Here is a 26,194-nt window from a genome sequence, read left to right as displayed (position 1 = left end):
CCCTCCTCAGACCACTATCGGTAGGTACTCACCACTCCTGACCGGGAGCACCCCACAAGCCTTGCCATTTCAGAGAAGCTCTGACCCAGTCGTCTGGCCATAACAATTTGGTCGCTCAGGTCTTTACTCCTGCCTATTTCTCCTGCATTCAACACGTTGACTACGAGAACTGATTGTTCGCATACCATCTAATCTACCCAGACCTTGACATGTGGCATTGTTAGGAGATGATCAACGATATTCACTTCACCTGTGAGTGGTCATAATGATTTGGCTCATCAGTGTATGTTCAATAATATGGAAAAAACTATATATTGCCTTCTTAAGAGACTTATTGGATTGTATTCTCAATAATGTAATGCATTCTCTGAATTATTATATTTATAATATACTGTATTTACATATATAATTATTAAAATATAACTATTTATAATTATTTAATCATTATATTTTGAATTATTGTTATTTGAGGGCCTTTCTCAACCAATATTTATATATGCAATTAAATCAGTATATCATGCAATTAATTTCATCACAAATTTTAATCGATTGACAGCCTTATAATTATTATTAATAGTTTTTATGTAGGCTATGTAGCTGTTTTATCAGTAAATGACGAGTAAACAGTCAGCTTCATATTGGCCTTCTTAGAAGCATGAAAAACAACGTTTTCAAATTTGGAATAAATTATACACAGAAGCGAGCAACAGACTTGTACGTAATTGGTTACAATGTTCAACCACTGCAAAAACACACATTAAATAGCAAATAAAACGAACATTTTAATGCAATATGAGTAGAACTACATGGACTGCTATAATTGACATATGATTAGTTCATTGTGTCAGCTGTCTTGTAATTTCAATTATTTATTTGTTTTATTTTGCAGCCCTACAAGTCCGAATATCCAAGCTGCTCTTTTTCTGTACAACAAAAGTGAACAGTGATTTTAACTGCCAAGCTCCTAAAAGTAAAAAAGCACCATAAATGTATCATAAAAGTACACGTGACTTCATATTCATGACCGCAATATTCTTTTGACAATAGCATAGCGGTAGCACTCTTTCACACAATGGTTTTGAGTGAAGAACAGAACAAAATGGTCAGACCAGGCCACCCATCATATTTTTAAATTCAGCTTGCCAAAACCAAAAGTTGGATTTTCGAACTACTCATGCAACCGGGATGGACAGCTAATATCAAATCAGATCCATACGTTTGGTTTCTTCTTGTGCAGGTTGTAGCAGCATACACCTTCAAACTCATTACATACAAATGTAAAACATCTTCATACTTCCCCCTCAGTCTCTCTGGTTGTGCGTCTTTGATGTTCTAACATCTGTCACCAATATAAGCGTTTTAACTCATATTACATTCACTGAAGTGAACACTCATCAAAATGAGCCGTACAAATGTCACTGGCAGCAGAAAGTCTATTTCACAGCTGCTCTGGGTTTATCAGTTCCACAGAAATCAAAGTAACATTCACATTTCTGTCTGAATATCCTCTCTTGCCTCTACTGTGAAATACAGTAACTGAATCATCAGTTGCCCAACACGAAGAATCTTGAATCTTCAAATGCAAAATTATTCACGTTAGGGCTGGGCGAAATGATGATGTAATCGGATATCAACGATGTCTTACAAAGATCCAGATGCCGGTTGCGAACAGATGATGATCGACAATATCGGGAAATGGCGAAACCATGGATCTGGGAAATCACCAAATATATTAAACAGTATCCCAGGGTGTGAAACTAGCACCCGCCACACGCAAAATGCGACGAGGCTGAATCCAGTTCGCAAGCTCCTCGTTCAAATGTGTTTCATGCACGTGTAATTCTGCTCATCTACCCGCAACAGGCGGGTGACCTGTAAGACGTCTCAGAAAGACACATGACAAGAAATGCTGTTAGTCACAAAGACACGTGCTTGAAGAAACACACTTTATTATATTTGTAAGAACAGGCAAAAGAAAAGCCGTCAGTGCTCGTGTCTGATTCGTTGTTTGTTCAGAGGTGTGCAGCACGAGCCTATCTCGTGAAACAGACGCATGTAAAGAGTTTTCACTCTTTTTTCTCTGTTTCATTCATCTGAAAACTGTTTGCAAGAATAATGTCATCTATGAGAATGATCTCCGATCATCTTTACATTTATAATTGTTTTAGTTCTTTTTTTTCCTCCCAATTTGGAATGCCCAATTCCCAATGTGCTTTTAAGTCCTCGTGGTCACATAGTGATTTGCCTCAATCTGGGTGGCGGAGGATGAATCTCAGTTGCCTCCGCATCTGAGACCGTCAACCCGCGCATCTTATCACGTGGCTCGTTGAGTGCGTTGCCACGGAGACATAGCACATGTGGAGGCTTCACACCATCCACCACGGCATCCACGCTCATCTCACCACGCACCCCACCGTGAACGAACCACATTATAGCAACCATGAGGAGGTTAACCCAATGTGACTCTACCCTCCCTAGCAACTGTGCCAATTTGGTTGCTTAGGAGACCTGGCTGGAGTCACTCAGCATACCTTGGGATTCGAACCAGCAAACTCAAGGGGTGGTAGCAAGCATCTTTACCACTGAGCTACCCAGGCCCCTATTGTCTTTAGTTCTTAATCTGTAAGCTATTAGTAATTTTCCACCTGTTGTTGTTGACTGATACTTGTATGATGGCAAATGGGGCCATTGGAGAGAGTAAATGTTTGGATTTGGGGAGGTGGTTAAAGAAAATTTGACTGCGTTTTTCATTTAGTTTAAAGTGCCATTTCAATTTAGAAATGTCTTTTGTTTATGTTTTTCATGTTTCAATATGTGAATAATATTTTAAAGCAAAATCAATAAAGCTAAAAAATTCACCAACCCTCGGCAGGGGGGTTGACGATGTAATCGGATATCGCGATATTTTTTTAGGCAATTTCGCTAAAATATTTTTTACATATCGCCCAGCCCTAATTCACGTATAGCGTATCATAAGCAAATTGTGTAAATACCCCCAAAGTAATCTCTCATAGACTGCAGACAGACACTTGCATTCATTAGTCTCTGTGCTTGGCCTTGGTCTTGTGAGAAAGACAAGACTGACTGTCGTACTCAAGGTCGTCGAGTGGCTCTATTTTACCTAACGTCAAAACAGATCAGAATTCCATTCACAAAACCGGCAGCAAGCTGAGAATTCCTCTCATATAGCTGCTTATAAATCCAGGCAGCTTCTTGACGCACACTTTCACCTCATGTCAGCACCTTCCCTTTAAGACAGACGACTCGAGACGCATGCAAACGGGCAATCTGTTTAGGTAAGCGAGTGTCATGTCTGTGCTCATAAACAAGGGGGGAGTTTTGTGATGTGACAGTTGCCTGGAGGTCTTAAGCGCCTACTAGTGGTGGTGGAGGTATTAAAGCTGACAAACTAGGGTAAGAATTGTGGCTTCATGCACTCAGTGGTCGCGGCTGTACATATGTGCCCTCTCAAGTCTTTAAGAGTTATGAAAGCAGCTATAATTACAGTATACTGTATGTGCTGTATTTACAGAGAGACATTTCTGCTGCCTGTGACTCACAGCGGATAAATGGGTGTCATTCTGCTAATAAATGACAACAGGAAACCTTTCTAGAGCGCTAGAGTGGCGTTACATTACTGCTGACAATGTCTGACATTGTTCACTGCTGTCTGTCAAACAGCATTCAGCTTTACGTTTTATCCATTTCGATGCATTTCTCTCTTTATGAGTCACACTTGACACCCGTGTAACCTCACAACAGGCCGTTAGATGCTGCAGGGAAGAAGACAAGCTAAAGGTGTGGGGGGGGTCAAAGTTTAAAAGACTGACCTGGCCCCATTGTAGTTCAGTAGCTTGATGGGCCGTTCACGAATGCATTTTTGCATCCATCTGTTTTTCAATTCATTTTCTATGCAATCATGTGCAAAATGGATGGCTTTCTCTTTTTCTTCAGCATCTCAAACACGAGTACCGTGTTTTTTTAGACCCTGTATCGAGTTTGAGACACCTGCGTTCTGTTGTATATGTTGTACTAGCTTTTTTAGAGCAAGAACGTATTTGGTCTAAACAGCCCATAACTGTAGACTGTTAATGCCCAAACATACTCTATGTAAGTACGTGAACGCTGACGCATCTTGCTAAAGCAAGCTCGATTTCACATGTCGTTGCGTTGTGAAATGTGTCAAAGCGCAATTCGTATCTTAAACGCAAGTACGCACTGTGTTCTCAGCGTTGCCGCAAGGGGCGCTACAGCGGATTTTCTTTTTTCAATCAACAACTGTCATGGCGGAGCAGCAATTTGAGGAGAGTCTTGCCGAACAAGTTTGATTATACAAAGATTTTCTGTCGTCTTTTCAGCAAATAACTGTCGACATGTTGACTCCACCACATCCGGCTTTGTGGCGCATAAAAAACTCTTTCACCCCGTTGTGGTCCGAGGTTTGTAACCGCCAAAGCAACATAAGAACGCACATAATGTCTGTACAATGGGACCACATATTGGCCATGCGTTTGCGTACTTGCATGAAGTATGTTTGTGCCCATAAGTTTGCCAAGCAGCATATCAAATTGCTACATAAGCATGTAATTCAAATGATGTGAGGTCACAAGTGTCTGTATATCAGATTTTAGAGCTGGACTTTTAGTTTTCTGAAGGTAGAAATGTTCATTACATTTTAGATTAGAGACAAAACAGATGGGTTTGGAGAGGACCAATGTAAAAATACATATTTAAACACAAAAATGACAATCTCAGATGTCAAGCATCAATCACTTTGAACATGTGTCTCTTTCTGTCGCTGTCACAGTGGCATTCTGAGGACACTATCTTCCCGAGGACATTTTGGGTGGGGAGTGATGTCACTTCTTTAAAGCCAGAGCGCTGGTGTGTATGAGTGTTGAAGCCCTGAGGACACAGTGATAAACTATGAGGTCATTTCCATCCATTGTGAGGAGACTTTACAACCAGCCAGAAAGAGCACAGTTTTACTATTTCAGCTAGCAAGCAACTAAAAACACAGAAAGCAAACAACTTAAACCATAAACGAAACTCACCGCCAGCATGACTCAAGAGCAAGCTAGTCTACTTTAATGTTTTGAGTCGGCGACTGGTCTGTGACGAGAAGTCTCAGATCTCAAGACCAACAGTTGTGTAGTGTGCGCACTCCTGCAACAAGCCCGACAAGCCGCAGATGCTACGACGGATCTCAAACCAGCTTAATATCTAGACGTCTTGTCGTCAGGTGTGTGCACTGGTAAGGTCATAAATGGTGTAAGAATAAACCGATTGAAACAGATTTTTGTCCATTATGCATTTTCATCCACCTGCAGAGGTGTTTACATGCAATAAAAACCAGGATATATCCTTATAAAACTGGGATATAAACTGGTGTTACTTCTGAAAAATGGAGTCTTATGGGTAAATTTAAGCAAGTGGCAATAGGCATCATCATTTAGTCACCGCTGTCTCTAATGTTTCAGTACATGAGTGCCTTCCCCACGTCTCAAAGACCTGCAGTGCTGTCAGAGTCAGTTTAAAACTCTTACAAGCTGCTGGAAAGCTTAAAACGGAGCTGGAGAAACATTAGGAATGTGTCACAGAGACACAACATCACTTTTAACATGAGCGCTTTCATACAGATACATGCAGTGAGCATTTAGAGAAAAGTCAGCTTCACTTTTCCCCCACAGAGTTAAAACTTGTCAAGGACAACATTTTTAGTGTAGACATTCAAGAAAGGATTTTGACTACTCTAAATCTGGTTAAATGTGGACAATCTATTTCATAAGCATTCTTGGAAGAGGGTCTCTTTATGAAAAGATGCAGTGGGGTTCCAAAGCCTGAGAGCACATTGAAAATCTGGGATTCAGAATCTAAATTAAACTGAAAGGATTTTGGAAAAAAATGTGGCATAAATAAATGCTATGATCAGAGGTCGACCGATAGTGGATTTTGCCGATAAGACAAATAAGGTTGTGGAAAAGCCCGATAACAAATTAATCAGCCAATAGGCTAGTTTTTAATATCGATGTACAGAATGTTAAAACAATTGTCTTTGTCTTCTATAACGGGCACAGACATTGAGGCTACAAGAGTAAAATAAAGTGAAGATTTGATGCAAAGTGTTTATTTAGTTTCCTTCAGGCCGGGGAGCCCCCGGCATGATGTACTTACCCCCCCCCCCCCGCCGGCAGGTCATCCCCGCCTCTTCGGACCTGGAAGGGTGACAAGGTGAGGGAAAAACAACAACAACAAAAAAACAAGAGGTAAATGCCAACACAGAGTGACAGCGGGAGAGAGAGAGAGTACGAAGAGAGAGAGTACGAAAAAAAAACGTACTCGCTGGTTCTCCGATACGCCGTAGCTTGGTCCTCGGCCACTCCTCCACCCTCTACTGGACAACAGCTGCGCCTCCCCAGGCGGATCAGAGGCAATCCTCCAGCCCCTGGTTGACAGAAAGCCACGCCGCGTTTTCGGTGGATGGTTGGGGTCTCCGCCGCCCCTGGCAGCGGTTCTCCAGCTCCAGGCAGTCGGCCAGGAGTCCCTCCCCGCTCGCGGTCGGCGGTCCTCTCTTGACCCCGCCGCGTTTTATCGGCCGGTAGGGGTCTCCTCTGCCCCTGGCAGCGGCTCTGACCGCCCCAGGCGGTTGGCTAGGAGCCCCTCCTCCCCTCGCGGTTGGCGGCTGTTCCTCCACTCTCCACTCTCTACTCCATCCACCCGAGGATGGCCGCGGCTGCTCCGTTGGGGTGGATGGTAGTGGCGAGGACTCTACTACGGTGCATCCCTCCTCCTTCCCGGATTTCGGCACCAGTGTAACAAGGTAAAAAGGAAAGGAGGAGGCGAGAACTGGCTTAACAATATAAATAATATTTAATGGTTAACTTAAACAAAAAGACAAACACAAACACATACAGGGCAGCTGCCCGTAATTCTCTCTCTCTCGAACTGCCGCCTTCCAGTTGCCTTTATCCCTCCTCGAGGGCTTGATTAGCCCTCCTCCCTGCCACAGAGGCAAAACTAGATTTTTTGGAAATTTGAAACATTGTTTTCTGTCCATGTGATCAGAAATGAAATGACCCGTCAAACATCATAATCTCTCTATTGCTTGATTTTACCTCTACTGCACTGTTTTCTACACTGTTTACAGAGTTCACACAAGGTCCTTGAAGGGCTTAACCCTCCTGTTATGTTCGGGTCATTTTTGACCCGTTTAAGAGTGAAAAACTAGACTTAATCTTAAGTTTGGTCAAAATGCTTTTGGTTTATCCTCAAAATTGACCAGATGGATATGTTAAAAAAAAAACATTAGGTTTTTATAATATTTGTTCATATTTATGGATGTCAAACGTTTTGCCTACACCAATTATGTTCGGGTCAAATCTGACCCGGGGTAAATACTGCTGGTTTTCAATGCAGCTGTGAAGCTTCTCTTGAGTGAAGAAAGTCATTATCTCTCTAATTCTCTCTCTTACACACACACAATCACACACACACAAGCAGGGCTGCATGATTTGGACAAAAAGTCATATTGTGATCATTTTGAAAAATACTGCGATTGCTAATTGAACTGCGATATGATAAATTAGTAAGTGATTCCTTTTAACCAAATTTTGGTAATGTTTTGACTAGTGATCCACCGATATGGGTTTTTTAATGGCCGCTGCCAATATCCAGAGAGCAGGGTGGCCGACAGGTCGATACAATGCTGATACAGGGCTACAGACTGTGACTAAAATGTCGCAATCAAAAATAATTGACTGCGACAATAATTTAAAATATAGTCACCATTGGCGACAGTCGGGTTGTGTGCGTTCATATGCGGTTTCATCAGATATCATCTTGTGAGTTATTGAATACATCTTTAGAGCGTGCACCAGTGTGTCTCGAGCTGCTTTTCACCCGTTCTGTCTCTGACGAGCTCGCTGCACCGCACGACCAACAAACCCAGCGCGAGAGAGTCGTGAACAAATGACTCTTTTGAACCGGATCTTTTTCATGAATCACCAGAGGATTTGAACTCAGGAGCTCAGGTTAACAGTTTGAATCAGATTCACTTTTTCAGCGAATCAGCCGTCAGTGAGTTCACAACTGGGAGTGCAGGCATTTCAAAATAAGAGTCTCATGTGTATTTCGGGCTTCTTTATAATTAAAAGAGGTAATTATTAATTGGGATTGGAGTAGCACAATAAACTGCATCTGGGATTTCATTCAATTTACACTCTTGTAGTCTCTGTGTCTGGGGCCATCCGGCATCCGGTGATAAAGCGGTCGCCCACTAGTTTTGACCATGTTCTTCAGCCAATTAAATTACATTTAATAATTAAATGATCATAAAAACACAAAGATATTCATATTTACAATGCTTTTTTATAGGCCTTAAAAACAAGTAGGCTTACACGGAATATTCTGTATATTAGATATACTGTATATTTATATATACTGTATATTATGATGGACAGCCCTATAAAGAATGAGGCTTAGTGTCAAACTGAAGCAATTACATTTAATGTAAAAGTTTGGGTTATTTATTCATTTTCATCATTTTATTTAATTATTTTGTCCTTTTTTATTATATTGTATTTAACAATGCATTATTTTATAGTCAATAATATTGTATATCAATGTATTTTATTTATCTACGTTCCTTGCCTTTTCATTTTGTTGGATATTGGTAATATTAGTTCCACTTTAATTTGTTCCTGCTGGAGAATTAATGAGGGGAACACGCTCTTTGAGAAGCGCATGTTTGCAGATTCAAAAGGTGCTATTAATGCAGTTTGCTAAGAAGTCATTTAATAAAGATGCTTTAAGTATGCTTTATCTCTATCCAGCATTATTATTATGATACATGTGCCCGGCGGAGACCGAGATGCCGCCACCGCGGACAAAATCCAGACTGCTTCACCCAGGACACACCGGTTTCCCTAAACACGCTCAGCGCAGGAACCAAACTCGAGCACAGCTGTTACTCCAAAATCTATCAGATATTTCTCCCTGTTTTTCTCATAGTAATGAATAAGTAACTATGGTAACGGGGAATCGATCTCCCCCACACTAAACCACGCCCCCAGAGTATGACACGTTGCAGACTGTATCTATCCACCTTATTTATCAGCGAAACTAGGGCGCCGCCATTATCAACCTTGAATGTGGACCACTTCCGGTATCAGCCACTTCCAGCTATTTTAGCGATACAAAAACACTACATTATGCTGCTTTATATTACAGGCTGGCATTATATGTCGTCATATTATTATCATTAATTATGATTTTCATAAACTCATTAGTTTTGAATGCATATAGTTTTACCGTAAATCGCATTTTGTCATTGTTTTATCACACTGTTGCACAGGCAGAATAAATGAGAGATCAGGCACTGACAGGACGGTCCTCCGCGCCATCTGACATGCCTCCACAAAATTTACACAACCACCAGAGAGAAAAAAACCACTGGGTAAATGCTGCTTCAACTTTCTTCGCACCAAAACTGCATCTTGTTTCATCCTGGCAAATTAATAAATGCATTTTACTCTCCGTTCTTGTCAGAGAGCGTTCTCTCTTTCTTAGTAGTGTATAGTAAACAGACACGCAGATCACAAATTCAGCATCGCTTATGAAACATCGCCTTTGGAAATAAACAAATAAAGGCATCATTGGAGGTTATGCAGGTACATATAAATGGAGGTTTACATGGAGACAAGAAACACTGCATCGTCACAATCTCGGTAAAGAAGCAGATTTTATTACTGTCTCTTCAATACAACAACACACAACAACAAGTGAATGATTTACTTACTCTTTTACTATAAATGCTGAAGTTAGAAAATTATCTGACATTAGGCCATCATTCTGCTGTACATCCTGTGGTTGTGTGATAGTTTATAAACTTATATCACTAAATTCTGGTATTATTATCCTTCTATTTACATTGCGGTCAATAATTTACACATTCGCCGGAAATGCAGCCGCTGCTTACTTCCGCGTTGCAACATAAGGTGGATAGCCTGGGTCTGTGCGCTGAGGCTTCCCTTATGCATGCCATCCCTTCATGAGGGATGAACAGCATCATAATGATGGCAAGTGCTGAAGGAGACAGATTCCCACAGGGAGCGCAAGACAGAACAGTAGCCATTGTGTCCATGTGCCTTTTATAACATAAACATGTTTCCTTCTGTTTTCCACATGGAAAAAGGCCACCTTCCACCGGCGGGGATCTGGCTCTGGATTTGTACTCGGAGTGGAAAGAACTGAACTTAATTTTGAAGAGTTTTAGTGGTCTATTAAATCATCTGATTTAATAGATACAGTATTTGCACTGTAAAAAAATGACAATGACTTCATTAAAAAATTAACGGTGCAGCGTTTTTTTGTTTAGTGCCTGTTAAACTGGATTACGGGTGGTTTGCGAATAAGACGCAGGTTGTTTGCTTGTCACTTCCTGTCCATTAGCACAGTGTGCAATCCTGCCCTGTCTCTCATGGATGCCAGGTAAAACTGCAGGCCACATCAGATTAAGCCTCCAGGGCACAGTAACTAGAAGCAGTTCAACCCCTATTTCCTGTGGAGTGGTCTTTATGTCCGAGCAGCCTGCCAACATGACCTGAACACACAGGACAGCCTTTAAAACGCTGCTCTCCTGCAGGCTGCACAAAGACGCCAGTTATACAAGCATTCTGAACACACGTTGCAGTCCAGGTGGTTTATGGACGAGAGCGGTACTGCCCAGGATTCATGGCTGTGAATTCAAGCAACATGTCCAGTATGGACCCACACTAAGAATGTTCTACAGATCTCCAAAAACTGGAGAAAACGCAAGTCCAGAACACTTTTATAAAAGCAACATTTGTGTAAGAAGTCAGTTTGTAATTGGCATTAGCTCTGCGGTGTCTAGCAGACTGATGGTGAATGAGGCATTCAGACGAATGGAAACTGTAAGTACAGTGGAACCTACTGTTCACTGCAATGGGCCGCTCTCAGCAATTAAAGGAATATTCCGGGTTCAATACAAGTTAAGCTCAATCAACAACATTTTTATCACAAAATTACATTTTGACTTGTCCCTTCCTATTCCCTACAATTTTGTATAGCCTATGTGTTTACCAGATGAAGGATTATATATAGTATCTATATCTATATCTATATATTTATTTATGTATACACCGATCAGCCACAACATTAAAACCACCTGCCTAATATTGTGTATGCCACCAACAATCATCTATGTGATTATCTAATCAGCCAATCGTGTGGCAGCAGTGCAGTGCATAAAATCATTCAGATACAGGTCAGGAGCTTCAGTTAATGTTCACATCAACCATCAGAATGGGGAAAAAATGCAAGCTCAGTGATTTGGACCGTGGCATGATTGTTGGTGTCAGATGGGCTGGTTTGAGTATTTCTGGGATTTTCACACACAACAGTCTCTAGAATTTACTCAGAATGGTGCCAAAAACCAAAAACATCCAGTGAACCGCAGTTCTGCAGATGGAAACGTCTTGTTGATGAGAGAGGTCATCAGAGAATGGCCAGACTGGTTTGAACTGACAAAGTCTACGGTAACTCAGATAACCACTCTGTACAATTGTGCTGAGAAGAATGCTATTCTGAGATGCGGGTTGGCGCTGTTTTGGCGGCACGAGGGGGACGTACACAATATTAGGCAGGTGGTTTTAATGTTGTGGCTGATTGGTGTATATATATATATATATACATATATATATATATATATATATATATATATATATATATATATATATATATATATATATATATATATATATATATATATATATATATATATATATATATATATATATATATATATATATATATATATATATATGTATATGTATGTATATATATATATAAATACACACACACAACTATCCGCACCGATTAATAGGTAAAACCGATATATCGGTCTACCTTTAGTTTAAATCGACGTTTTTACAGTCATTTTAAACTTTTAGTGTTTACAGCATTACGTTGTCATGGCTGGATATAACTTTATACAGATGCGGTTAGTAAGTGATTTAATCACAGTAAAATCATGTTAACACACATATTGTTTACATCTTGTGTCTATACTTTTGAAACAGTGAGTATTTTAATGTTTACAGATTGACCCCATTGACTTCCATTGTAAGTGTCTCACTGGAATACACATTTGTGCTTTTTTTAAAGAAAAGGACGGACGAGTCGAAATTATTCTTGTGGTAATCAACATTATGCCTCAAATGCTGTCGATTGAGCTTAGCTTAACCCGGAATATTCCTTAAACACCAGGAAAAAGACGCCAGATACACACAGACAGATTCATAAAAAAAAGGGGTAGAAATTAAAAATATCTATTTTCAGATGTATCTTCATTTGAACGACCCTGATATCAATTCTTAAAATCCCCAGATCAATTTTGTACTTTTTCGTTAAAGGTTACGTCAGTTTTGATTGTGTTGATTATTACATCTGTTAAATAAATAGCAATTGAACTGCATCGTTTGGCTGGCTGATATACTAAACATCCTTGATAACACCTCTACATTTTTGAGCCTTCTGAAGATATTCGCTAGTATATTCATGACAGCGATGATTTTGCTTACGACATAAAATTAAGCAATATCGAGAATACTGAGATGTTTTTAGGTGCTTTTTATTTGGCCACTATGTTTCTTTAAAAGCAAATAATCAGACTAATTTCACGATCCTTCCACACATTTAAAAATAATGCTCATAATCTTTAAATAGGCAAATATTGGTCGATTAATTGGACTGGTCAATATATACTGTAGATCAATAACAAGTTATGAAGACACGTTCATATGGTTTCTTCATGGAGGAAAAAGGCTACAAAGAAGATACAAACCTGTACCAGTGCACACACACACACACACACACACACACACATTGTTCAACTTCCTGTCATAGTGACTTAAATCACAGCCTCTCTTCCTGTGCAGCTAAAACAACAGGATTAAAGATATTTTAGAGTGAACTGTTCCTTTAAACACAGTCAGGAGATCCATGTGTCTCTTTAAAGAGAAAACTTAAAGGGATAATTCTAGGAGCCTGGGTAGCTCAGCGAGTATTGATGCTGACTAGTCGTGAGTTCGAATCCAGGGCATGCTGAGTGACTCCAGCCAGGTCTCCGAAGCAGCCAAATTGGCCCGGTTGCTAGGGAGGGTAGAGTCACATGGGGTAACCTCCTCGTGGTCACAATTAGTGGTTCTTCGTGCATGGTAAGTTGTGCGTGGATTATGGAGGGTAGCATGAGCCTCCACATGCTGTGAGTCTCCGCGTTGTCATGCACAACGAGTCACGTGATAAGAAGCGCGGATTGACGGTCTCAGAAGCGGAGACAACCCGGACTAAGGTGTGTAACCGCACCACCACAAGGTCCTACTAAGTAGTGGGAATTGGGCATGCCAAATTGGGTGAAAAGGGGATAAAATTAAAAATAATAATAATAATAATTTTAAAAAGGGATAATTTTGTCACCATTTACTTTAAGTTATATAGGTTTGGAACAACATGAGGGTGAGTAAATGATGACAAAACATTCATTTTTTGGGTGAACTATCCCTTTAAGAACCATATGAAATCCTGTTTATGTAGGCCAGACATGTGAGAACTTGAATGTGTTGTTGAATTCACGTGCGTAAACCCCCCTTGATCACAATGCTGCAGTCAAAGATGAAAGATAATAACCAGCCATAATTTACACTGAAGTTGTGATGTCAGTGTCTGGAGACTAAAAGGCAGTTCTTGACTTGAGGCGGGCGGCTGTTGCCCCTGCGCCAACTCTAAAAATACCCCAGCCCTGCACACTGTCATTTCCACCGCCCCGGGACACACAAAATACAGTAACTCTCTTACACAGAGTTGCCAGAACGCATCAGGAAATAATAGGCATTCCCAAAGCACCCGTGCACAAGGCAAGGACGCATTTTAATGCATTCTGTGATCATATTCAAGGATGGTCCTAAATTGATCTAGACGTGATAATATGGATCATCTAATCACTAGTACTTATTTCTCTCATCATTTACTCACCCTCATGCCATCCCAGATGTGTATGACTTTCTTTTCTACTGCAGAACACAAATGAAGATATTTAGAAGAATATCTCAGCTCTGCAGGTCCTTACAATGCAAGTGAATGGTGACCAGACCTTTGAAGCCCCAAAAACACATAAAGGCAGCATAAAAGTAATCCACTGTAAACCCTAATGTTGTCATTACTACAAAAATCAAGTTGTCTTTATTTAACATTACTTGTATTGTCAGGTTTTGGGCACATAACTCAAATATTAAGTTCCTTGAACTTATTAGTCTTAAAAATCTATAGACTTAAGTGTAATAACTTTGAGTACAAAATTGAGGCTATGGGGAATACCCATAATCCCTTGCGCTTGAACTGTTTAAGCATGTTTCCTTGGTCAAAGGGAAGATATTGGGGCATTCAAATAGTTGTTATTAAGAATTCACAGAGGTTTTAGCTCTTTTGCAGTATTGTTTATGTTGTTTTGTTGGAAATAGTTGTTTCGTGTCAACATTAGGGTGATCTTTGGTCAATTTGGACCCTGTTAACACTATCTCAGTTCTCCTTATGCATGTGCAACTGAAGTAGAGGCACAAATTTCAGTTGAGAATTAAGTTTATTTAATGACTGACCCAGAGTCAGTTATAATCTTCTTTATTTGAGCCGTGTTATCTTTTGATCTAAATTTGAGTCAATTCAACTAAAATTATTATGTTGAAATAACAATATTTAAATCGCAAATCTGGTTTAAGTCTCCTAGCATCTAGAGACGTACCTTAAATTAAAAAGTTAAGTTCAGTCTGTATGATCTTATACAAGATTTGGAGTCGCCAGTACTCAACTCAACTGAGGGGAGGGAACAAGTTTACTCAAACAATTGAGTAGAGTCAACTTATCGGGTTTTCAGTGTTCGACTCCAGTGGTTTAATCCATGTCTTCTGAAACAATCTAATCAGTTTTGGATGAAAACAGACCAAAAAAAAAAAAATCCTTTTTCACTATAAATCTTGACATCAGCAGTCTCCTTGGCGATCATGATTTCCAGCTCGATTACACTTCCTATAGCACCATCTAATGCATGTGTCAAGCTCTAGGAAGTGTAATCGAGCTTGAAATCATGATCGTGCCTACAGACTTCAATGGCAAGATGTACAGTGGTAAAAGGAGCTATATTTTGATCTGTTCTCACCCACGCCTATCATATCGCTTCTGAAGACATGGATCAAACCACTGGAGTCGTATGGATTACTTTTATGTTGCCTTTATCTGCTTTTTGGAGCGTCAAAGTTCTGGTCACCATTCACTTGCATTGTACGGACCTACACAACTGAGATATTCTTCTAAAAATCTTCATCGTTCTGCAGAAGAATGAAAGTCATAAACATCTGGGATGGCATGAGGGTGAGTAAATGATGAGAACATTTTCATTTTTGGGTGAACTATCCCTTTAGTGTACTCTAAGGTACCTCAAAGAAAACTATTTGAATACTGTCCTACACGGTATTACCATTGTAGTATGTTGTAATAACCGAACTATGCCAAAGTACTTTTTGTAAGTTAAACACTAAAAGAAAAACTTGGTATTCTTATGGTAAGATGCTTAAAAAAGTATGATAATACCAGGGTGTATGCCCAAAACCAACCTTGATATTACCATGGTACCATGCCCAAACTTTGTGTATATTAAAGCCGTGCAATATGCGCTTTTGACACTGATTTCAACGTAAACACTCAAAGTCAATATTAATGCTTCAGTTATCGAATGATTATAAAATATCAAAGGTGTGCACGCGCAACGTAAATAATGCACGATCTCGCACAAAATCGCTAATATTGGATTCAAATCGATGAGATCAGTCAGTATTCCTCACGAACGCATGGCAGGACTGTTCAAACACAGAAATCATCATATTTACTGACAGACTGACAGTTCACAAGAAATGTCTGAAAGCATTCATGAGCGCTACTCACTCGTTTAATGAGGAATCTGTCGCTCGCGCGTCGTGATCGATCTGAGCTGATATTCAAGAGGATCAAATCCCGCTTTTCCAGCCGTTTCTCTCTCATTCCAGCTTTTCATTCCCTCTCATTCCAACATGGCTGACGGGCAGAACCCAGCCCACTCCAGCTCCACTGTTCCCCCCTCCACACACACGCACTCCTCCCAGTCTCGAGTGAATAAACACCGCTGGAGTCGCGCTCCTGACTGCGGCCACTGGCGCCGGGGTAGTCCGATTCATTTCAGCGAATCGGTTCGTTCGGATGGTTCGCTTTCATTTAACACACCGATTCGTTTTTTGATTCATAACTCAAAGACATCTAATTGTTGTTGTAAAATTGCTGTTTATCACTATGTTTTCGATTACGTTATGCACATTGCGTCAAATGTTGTGTTAATCCTTGTGCGATCTTCGGGACATTTTGTCTGTGTTAATGCCAACGGCATACATTTTGTCAGAGGCGTGTATTTTTGGGGGGAATTTTGATATTTCAACCTCAGTTTCTATAATACATCTATAATACACTGTGTACACAAAATAGTTACACTCAGGACCTTCAGGACGAAAATGTCCCCATTGAAACCCATTAAAACTGCAATATTTTATCTCAGTGCCATTAAAGCATAAAATCATGAATTCTATGATATTATGCTTTCATTCCGGAGCCCTGGCTTCAAAATTTACATTTTTAATATTTTTCCACCAGATGGCGCCATTTTACTCATGTTTAGCCTATGGAGCAAATACAAGCTTTTCCCCTATTTTCTATTTGCTGTATTATAGAGCACTGCAGGCCAATTAAATAAATGATGTAGCTAAAATTGTGTGTGTGTATTGGCACGGATGTCAGAGTGTGTTTTGTATGTGTGTATTGAGAAATGTGTGTGTGTGTGTGTGTGTGTGTGTGTAAAAAACAACAGTGGCATTATATAAACAACCTGCCATTTAAAGGGTTCAAATCCTGAAAATGAATGAATATTTGTTAGTTATGATCAGGACTGATGTTGGTTAAAAAAGTAACTAATTGAAAGTTGAAAATAATATGAATATATAATATTATTATGGCAGTTTTTTTGGCGTGAACATTTTTGTCCTCTAAGGACCTCTGAGTAACTTTTTTTATTATTATAACAAGGGTTAAATATGTAGGCTAAGTCCAAAAATCTATGAAATTACCATGTTATCTTGTTCAGAAAACAATATAAAAGGTGCTTTTTTTGTTAGTGTGGTAACTGCTCCATCAAAATCGATGCGTTCGCTTTCTATGGCAGATTCGTTTTTTGATTTATAATTTAAAAGATAGCTCTTCTCTCTCTCTTTTTTATTTGTATTTTTTTTAAATTGCTGTTTACCACTATGTTTTTGATTACGTTATGTCGTTTGTGTGAAATGTTGTGTTATATTAAATATGTATGTCCAAAAATCTTTGACATTACCATGTGTCCTAATAAGCATGATAATTCTACGGTGTCCAAAACAAGCCTTTCTATTACCATGGTACCTTTGTAACCAGTCCTGCTCAACCCACTCCGAGTGGGATTTGAACCATGGACTCTGGCATGGGAGGCGAGTGCGCTAACGAGGAGGCTAAAGGCTACAGCCCCTAGCGTCAGTCGCTAGTGTACCTCTTGTGGTCAGGGGAGTGATGTTTACACACACTGCACAGCTATCACATACCAGCTGGCTCCCGTTACACTCACCCCCTAAACCTCACTCCCATTCGGGTCACAGCACCACGGTAACTAGTCCTGCTCAACCCACACAGAGCGGGATTTGAACCAGGGTCTCCAGCATGGGAGGCGGGTGCGCTAACGAGGAGGCTAAAGGCTACAGCCCCTAGCATCAGTCTCTAGTGCGCCTCTTGAGGCCAGTGGAGTGAGGTTTACACATTCCAAAAATGTGATCAAACTAAACAATAATCCTCTGACAATGCTTCAATCAAACAAGTACCTAAACCACAATTGCCATTTTTTAAATTCTATTTATTTATTTTTAACATAAGGCTAATTAACAGGCTAATATGATTAGTTTAACAACAACATGTAATTAAAAATATTCTCTATTTATTATTCCAAATACTTTTATCATAACTGCAGGTTTACTGCTAAATTCTCATCCCTGAGTGAACACTTTGCGAATCGGCTCAACAGAATCATGAAAAAGAATCGGTTCATAAGAACGATTCGTTCGTGAATCGTACATTCCGGGGGAACTCGCCTGGACACAATGGAGTAACTGTGCATATGACTCTCAGTCTAACAGTGTGCTGTTTTTTGTCTGGTCTCTGTAGGGTGCCAGTGTCCATCTGAGAGCACATTGCACATTAAGTGACTGTTATAATGTGTTTTAAAGGAGCAGCTGTTGGCAATGAACTAAACTAATGCTCAGACACATGTACAGTATAATACATATGATTATTATGTAATATATATATATTTTCACACAGAACAGTCTCTAGAATTTACTCTGAATGGTGCCAAAAACAAAAAACATCCAGTGAGCGGCAGTTCTGCGAATGGAAATGTCTTGCTGATGAGAGAGTTCAACAAAGAATGGCCAGACTGGTTTGAACTGACAAAGTCTACGGTAACTCGGATAACCACTCTGTACAATTGTGATGAGAAGACTATAATCTCTGAATGCTATTCTGAGATGCGGGTTGGTGCTGTTTTGGTGGCACGAGGGGGTCCTACACAATATTAGGCAGGTGGTTTTAATGTTGTGGCTGATCGGTGTGTGTGTGTATATATATATATATATATGTGTGTGATATTAAGAGAACGAACCATAAAAATGGTGTCAAATGGCAATAAATCAAGTGACCTGGTGCTTTGTTAATAATAAAAATGAGTCACATATTAACTGCTGTGGAGTGGGTTATGTTTTTGGTATTTAAACAAATCTCTTTATGCTGACTGTTTATTTCATAAGTGTCTCAATTGTATGTGATTACTGTATGGATGTCAGTAGATTATCATGATTTCATGAGTATTGTTCCTTTATGCTGATCTGGGAACAGGTATTCCTGGCCAGGCTATAAATGTAGGCTAATCGTCATATCTCAGATCAGTATGACAGCACACCAGCATTGCTGACTTTAATAATCCTGTATATAGTAATACACCCATTGTGGACCCACCTAAATGAGTCATGTCTTTGTGGTTTTTGTCTGTTTTACTTGCCATGCCGCACATGCTCCACAGAAAACTGCCAGATTTAACCCCTTAGTTCTGTTTTAGCCTGGAAAATGAGCTTTGAACACTGTCCAAATGTTCATATACATTAATTCTTTACAAGACAAACTTTATTATAATATAATTTATCTTGGAAAGCCTTATTTAAAGGGATAATTCAACCAAAAATGAAAATTCTCTCATCATTTACTCACCCTCATGCCATCCTAGATGTGAATGACTTTCATTCTTTTGCAGAACACAAATGGAGATTTTTAGAAGAATATTTCAGCTCTGTAGGTCCATACAATGCAAGTGAATGGTGATCAGACCTTTGAAGCCCCCAAAAGCACATAAGGACAGCATAAAAGTAATCCACTGCAAACCCTAATGTTGTCATTACTACAAAAGTCAAGTTGTCTTTATTTAACATTACTTGTATTGTCAAGTTTTGGGCACATAACTCAAATATCTATGTTCCTTGAACTTATTTTACAATGCAAGTGAATGGTGACCAGAAATCAGAAGGTCCTAAAATGACATAAAGGAGACATAAAAGTAATTAATAAGACTCCAGTGGTTTAATCCATGTCTTCAGAAGTGATATGATAGGTGTGGGTGAGAAACAGATAAAACTTTCTGTCCTTTTTTTAACTAATCTCTACCTTTGACCAGCCCCGACCAGCAGGTGGCTGAATGTGAAAGTAAAGATTTACAATAAAGAAGGATTTAAACATTGATCTGTTTCTCACCCAGACTTATATCACTTCAGAAGACATGGATTAAACCACTGGAGTCATATGGATTACTTTTATGCTGCCTTTATGTGCTTTATGGTGCTTCAAAGTTCTGGTCACCATTCACTTGCATTGTATGAACCTACAGAGCTGAAATATTCTTCTAAAAATCTCCATTTGTGTTCTGCAGAAGAAAAAAAGTCACATCTGGGAGTAAATTATGAGAGAATTTTCATTTTTGGGTGAACTACAGTATCCCTTTAAATAGGGGTAATCTCAGTCACTATAAGGTGTTCAAAAGTCCAATTGCATATGCTTGTTTTCTATAGCAATAGTTTTGGAAGCAATTGGCAGAGGAAAAATCCCAGAAGAAACAGATACTCCTAACCACACACAGACAAACACATACAATTTAATGTGCTAGTATAATGTAAAATCTTAATTATCAGCCGTATGAACTATTCAATAAAAGAGTGCCGTTACATATCCTTGTATGTGCTCTGTAGGTCAGTGTGTTAGCTCTGGACTCTGTGGTCCTGTTCACAGATGAATGAATCCAGCAGGCCATAATTCCTTGACCCACTTTGATAAGAGCACCGAGAGGCTATAGACAGGATTAAAACAGCATAAATCCTGATCTCAATGGATTATCATTATAAACTGTAATCTCTAATCTGCAGTTGGAGTTTACAGACTTCACTGGCACTCAATGAAGCAAAACGTGTCTTTTGTTTCTTGGGATACCCAAATGGAAATATAACACTAAAAAGTGATAAAATCAGCTGTCGAATCAGATCAACACAGTGGCTGAATTTCTTGTCTCTCATTTTAGTTCTATAGATTATTTTTGTGCTACTGAAATCATCTTTTCCTGGAATAAAGATATGTAAGGCACACTTACAGCTCTGTCAGTCTCAGTATTGACTTCATGAGGTAGATGGTATTTCAAAATCTACAAAATGTCAAGCAGGAATTAAGTTATTACATCTGATAAATAAAATGACTCTGCCACCCTCTAGTGGTGCACAACAATACTGGAATGATACATTTGAAAGACAACTGCAACTATAAAATTAATAAATAAATAAATAAAATAAAATAACTTTAATTTAGGCCAAAATTAGTGTTTTTGTATATTATACTCTCAAAGAGTGTACATGATTTTACATATTTAAAAAATAAAAATAAAAATAAAAAATACATTTAATACACTACATCTACAATAAAAATGGACTCATGTTCAAAATGTTGCCCAAGCATTATAACATTTTTATTTTTATTTGTTCATTTTTATTTTTCTTAATTATTGTATATTTTAATTATTTAAAGTAAATTATATTTAAAAATTACATAAACATCTATATATATATATATATATATATATATATATATATATATATATATATATATATATATATATATATAATATTAAATAATTTATATTAAATATATATACTGATATATACATACACACAATCTTTTTATTATATAGAATATTAAATAGTATCTATTACATATGCTGTGTGTGTATGTATAATATATATATATATATATATATATATATATATATATATATATATATATATATATATATATATATATATATATATATTTGTGTAACGTTTTTAATACAATTATAATTTAAATTTCATTAAGGATCTAAAACTTTCGTGGAAAAACACGGCTCTATACACATTTTTTTTTTTTTTTTTTTTTTTGTGACAATAAAAAAAAAAGACAATTTCAGTTTGAGTCAAATTAATTTTATAATGATTATATAAAGCCAAGTTTTAGTTTATTATAATTTCGTAAGAAACCATCTAAACACCAGTCTCAAAAGTGACATTTATGAACAACATGCATAAAAACATTTGTCCATTATTTGTTTTTGCAATATGTTCTATTAAATATGTCAGTACAAATGTACTGTATGACACTGTATTTAGAAAAGTTCTTTACATTTCATATAAACATAAAAGTAGCTTCTTCATATGATTCTATGTCAGAAAATTGTGGCTCTTATGATTATTTTTGCTATTATTGTTATGGTTTATTATTGTTCTTGCACTCAAAATGTAAAAACAAACAAACAAATAAACTACCTGTACATCTTAATCTATTAACTATTATTGATAAATAAGAAAACTAGAGTAACGTGCATTTTCACATTTGTAAAATGACACCATGTGGCTGTTTTTCATAAAGGGAAAAGTTGCATGACAAATTACATGTATGGCAACCATTGAGTGACAATTATAGTGATCCCCAAGAAAATACCTGTTAACCGGCTTACAAATTCATGAGAAAAACAGACTTTTCATTTCTTGCCCATTAAAGTCTAAAACACTTAAAAACATTTACACGTTCATTAGTTTTTGGATTTCAGCTCCAGAGGAAGTCTTGTATCGTGACTCATTTTTAGTGATGGAGGTACTTTAATACTGTTATAACACTGAGGAATAGTGTTAAATAGTGTTTCCCTTCAATATTGACTTCTAGCAACAGTTATGTAGTGAAAGTTACTTCATCTTCCCAATCTTCATATGAATGCCAATATTATTTGCATGTTTTTGTCCCTTTATAATAACGAGATGTGCATCAATGAGCACTAATACGGCACATTTCTCATGCGGCAGAGCGTGTTTGCACTCTCTTTATGATAGACTGTATAATGTTTGTTTTGGCTTCTGACATTAAGTGCAGAGCTGTTAAACGGCGCTTGTATCACCTCCAAATGCTTCATAATATTTCTCCTAATGCATACTGTTCCACTAGTTAGAAACATGCAATACATTTTCATATCTTATGCAGATTATCTCCCATAAAGTCCTGTTTCAAAGTTGTGCTCCTGCTGGTTTTTTACTCGACTTTCCAGATGCCGATTTTGCCGTCATCTTGCGCGGCTCCGCTGAGCACGTAACGATCTTCAGCTGAACACAGCGTCTGAACGCAGTCCGCGTGTGCCACCAGCTCCTTCTCTACCGTGTAGCGGTCTGTGTTCAGAACGTAGATTTTTCCGCGAGCTTTTCCCGTGCTGCTGCGTCCGCGGCATCCGACCCAGATCTCAAATAAAGAAAGATATTATAGAATGTTTTAATCTTCTAGAACTTTCAATGTTAGTAAACAAAGTCTTAGATTCAGAGAAACATATGCATTTCGACAGAGAGGCAGACAGATGTGTGGCATGTTCACCTGCTTCTTGACTTTGATCATGCAGATGACACCTGCGCAGTCTTTCAGCTGGATACGGTTTATGGGTCTGGTCAGATCTCTGCAGTGCCACACACACAGCTCACCTGCGTCTGCGAATCCGGCCCACAGCTGCTCCGACTGCAAACAAATCAACAACAGTGACTAGGGATGTTATGATTATGACACCTGAAATTATGAAAATAATGACGATTCATCATCATCTGTTTTAGGGCTTTCACTATTGCCACGTTCAGTTGTCATACTTCTTAAGGTGCATGTGTGCTTCATACACCTTAAAAAGTCATTTATTCGATATTTAACATGGAATCATACACTAAAATAGAGATGTATGATTTCCTTTAGGCTTTCAAAATGTTTCAAATACTGCACGGTGGTAGAATGAAATAAAAAATATTTTAAATAATAAAATGTCCAACTATTTAAAATATATCTTACTCAGTCAACCTGAATAGCTATTATATTATATTATATTATATTATATTATACATATAAATGTATCTTAATATATACATTTTATATTACTATTATTTATATTTTATTATATTTTTATATCCGATATAATATTATGTTATATATAATATTATTATATTTTATTGTTATATTATATATTTTTAATTATAACATATGATATAATATAATATTGTTATATATTATTTAATTATATTTTATTATGTTATATTATATATTATTAATTATATGATATAAAATAATATTATGTTATATATTATATTATTATATTTTATGTTATATTATATCTTTTTAATTTTAACATATGATATATAATATTGTTATATATTATATAATTATATTCTATTATGTTATATTATATATTTTTAATTATATGATATAAAATAATGTTATATATTATATTTTATGTTATATTATATATTTTTAATTATATGATATAAAATAATATTATGTTATATATTATATTATTATATTTTATTATGTTATATTATATATTTTTAATTATAACATATGATATAATATAATATTATGTTATATATTATTATATTTTATTATGTTATATTATATTTTTAATTATATGATATAATATAATATTGTTATATATTATATTATTTTATTATGTTATATTAAATATTTTTTATTATAACATATGATATAATATTATATTATGCAATAGTAAAATATTTCTGTTCAAAATTCTTCATTTTCACATGTTATTTTAAGGCTCTCCGAATAAACCCACAAGCCCTTATTTTATGAAGAATGAAGACCTTTGAGATTCTGTGTGTATTTGATTCTATCATCTCCATAGAAAGAGTAAGCGTTATTTTAAATAAATAAAATATGTCTTTGCATACCATTACTTTAAAGAGTAAAGATGCATATAGGGGGATCTATGTTTATAAGCGTGCAAAGCGCAGCGCTATGCATAATGACCGAGCACTACGTCTTATCACTTTTACGTGAAAACGCTAATACGAAGCGCAATTTTCATGCTAGCGCAAAGCACAAGTGGCCGTGTGGGAGTGTTTGCACTGTCTGTGGGTGTATGCCTGCAAACTGTGGATGTATCGTGTATTAAGTGAAAATATTGTGGAACATCAAATTATGTGCCTGACAATCACTGAAGCTGTTGTATGAAACAAAAATGTATGAGATTTGTGTTGAACTATCTATCTATCTATCGGTTTATTTTTCATTTATTATTATTATTATTTACAATTGCATTTATGATCTAATTTGTATTGGTATTTTTCCACCTGTTGTCACTGAGTGATTTTTAAGTCACTGCAAAAGAGGCCGGTGGAAGAAGTTGGAGAGGATAAAATGCTTGGATTTGGTAAGATTTCTTTGACCATTTAATTATTTGAATTATATTTTTCTTTGTTGTTTGTTTGAAGTGTAATTTAAATGTAGAAATATTTAGGTTACATTTTTTTGCATTAAATACAATTTTTCAAAATCAAAATCGACCTTTAGAAGTGAAGTGCGTGCCGATACAATCACTGTTAATACTAGCCAACGGTACGTTGTCATGGCAACGAAGAAGTAAAATTGGATATATTATGATTTTCTCACACTAAATCATGTTAACACATATTGTTTACGTCTTGTGTCTATATTTTTGAAACGGTGAGTATTTTAATGTTTACAGATTGACCCCATTGACTTCCATTTAATACTAGCCAATACTAGCCATGTGTTTCAGTTAATAAAAATGATTAATAATCCTTACATACTCCAAATTCTGATGAGATTCACATTTTCCATGCATATAAAAAGGAGTGTCACTGTCATAGAAATATTTATATTCTTCTAATTCATTGCATACAGTCCATTTACACTAAAAGCTTCTTATGAATGTGCGGTCTTTGTTTATATCGCTAGTGCTTTATGTAATGGACTGTATAATTGGACGCAAGCGCTGCAATAACTGGAGAAGAACCTCCGAATTAAATTGCACTTGATCCAGCTCATAAGCGCTTTACGTGCGTAATTTCGCCAAACCCACTTGCGCCTAGACTTAGCGCATGCTTGCGTGAAAATACCAAAACTTTATGGCCATGCCCACTGACTTGGCACATATTAGTTAAAGCATAGCGCTAGCGCTTTTAATATAGGGCCCTGTATGTCTGACTTATGTTTCTACGGTAACTTTATACGCCATTTTTTTAGGCATTTAGAAGTGTGGGTGGCGGAGGATGAATCTCAGTTGCCTCCACGTCTGAGACCTTCAATCCGCGCATCTTATCACGTGGCTTGTTGGGCGTGTTACCGTGGAGACCAAGCGCCTTTGGAGGCCCACGCTATTCTCCGCGGCATCCATGCACAACTCACTACGCGCCACACCGAGAGCGAGAACCACATTATAGCGACCACGAGGTGGTTACCCCATGTGACTCTACCCTCCCTAGCAACCGGGCCAATTTGGTTGCTTAGGAAGCCTGGCTGGAGTCACTCAGCACACCCTGGATTCAAACTCGCGACTCCAGGTGTGGTAGTCATCGTCAATACTCGCTTAGCTACCCAGGCCCCTGTACCCTAACCCGCAATTAAGTACATGTAG

The 26,194-nt window shown here is 37.6% G+C and overlaps 2 protein-coding genes across 16 annotated transcripts in view; both read right to left on the bottom strand.

The window, feature by feature from the left end:
* Positions 1-16,197, bottom strand: part of LOC127420662 (focal adhesion kinase 1-like) — a 103,980-nt gene extending 87,783 nt beyond the window's left edge. For 14 of the 15 annotated variants that reach the window (XM_051663091.1, XM_051663093.1, XM_051663092.1 and 11 more), the window contains exon 1: positions 16,009-16,197. The gene's annotated coding sequence lies outside the window, so the exon portion shown is untranslated. The remainder of the gene's footprint in view (positions 1-16,008) is intronic. The other variant, XM_051663107.1, reaches the window with a different exon arrangement.
* Positions 16,198-21,566: 5,369 nt separating this feature from the next.
* LOC127420660 (DENN domain-containing protein 3-like) overlaps positions 21,567-26,194 on the bottom strand; it is a 44,842-nt gene continuing 40,214 nt past the window's right edge. The window contains exons 23-24 of the mRNA XM_051663083.1: positions 23,140-23,277; positions 21,567-23,010 (exon numbers count right to left, since the gene is read on the bottom strand). Coding sequence (XP_051519043.1) covers positions 22,807-23,010; positions 23,140-23,277 — 342 coding nt within the window. The 3' untranslated portion in view covers positions 21,567-22,806. The remainder of the gene's footprint in view (positions 23,011-23,139; positions 23,278-26,194) is intronic.

The sequence above is a fragment of the Myxocyprinus asiaticus genome, chromosome 30, assembly GCF_019703515.2.
Source record: "Myxocyprinus asiaticus isolate MX2 ecotype Aquarium Trade chromosome 30, UBuf_Myxa_2, whole genome shotgun sequence".
NCBI lineage: Eukaryota > Metazoa > Chordata > Actinopteri > Cypriniformes > Catostomidae > Myxocyprinus > Myxocyprinus asiaticus.
This window is presented reverse-complemented; position numbering and strand designations above follow the sequence as displayed.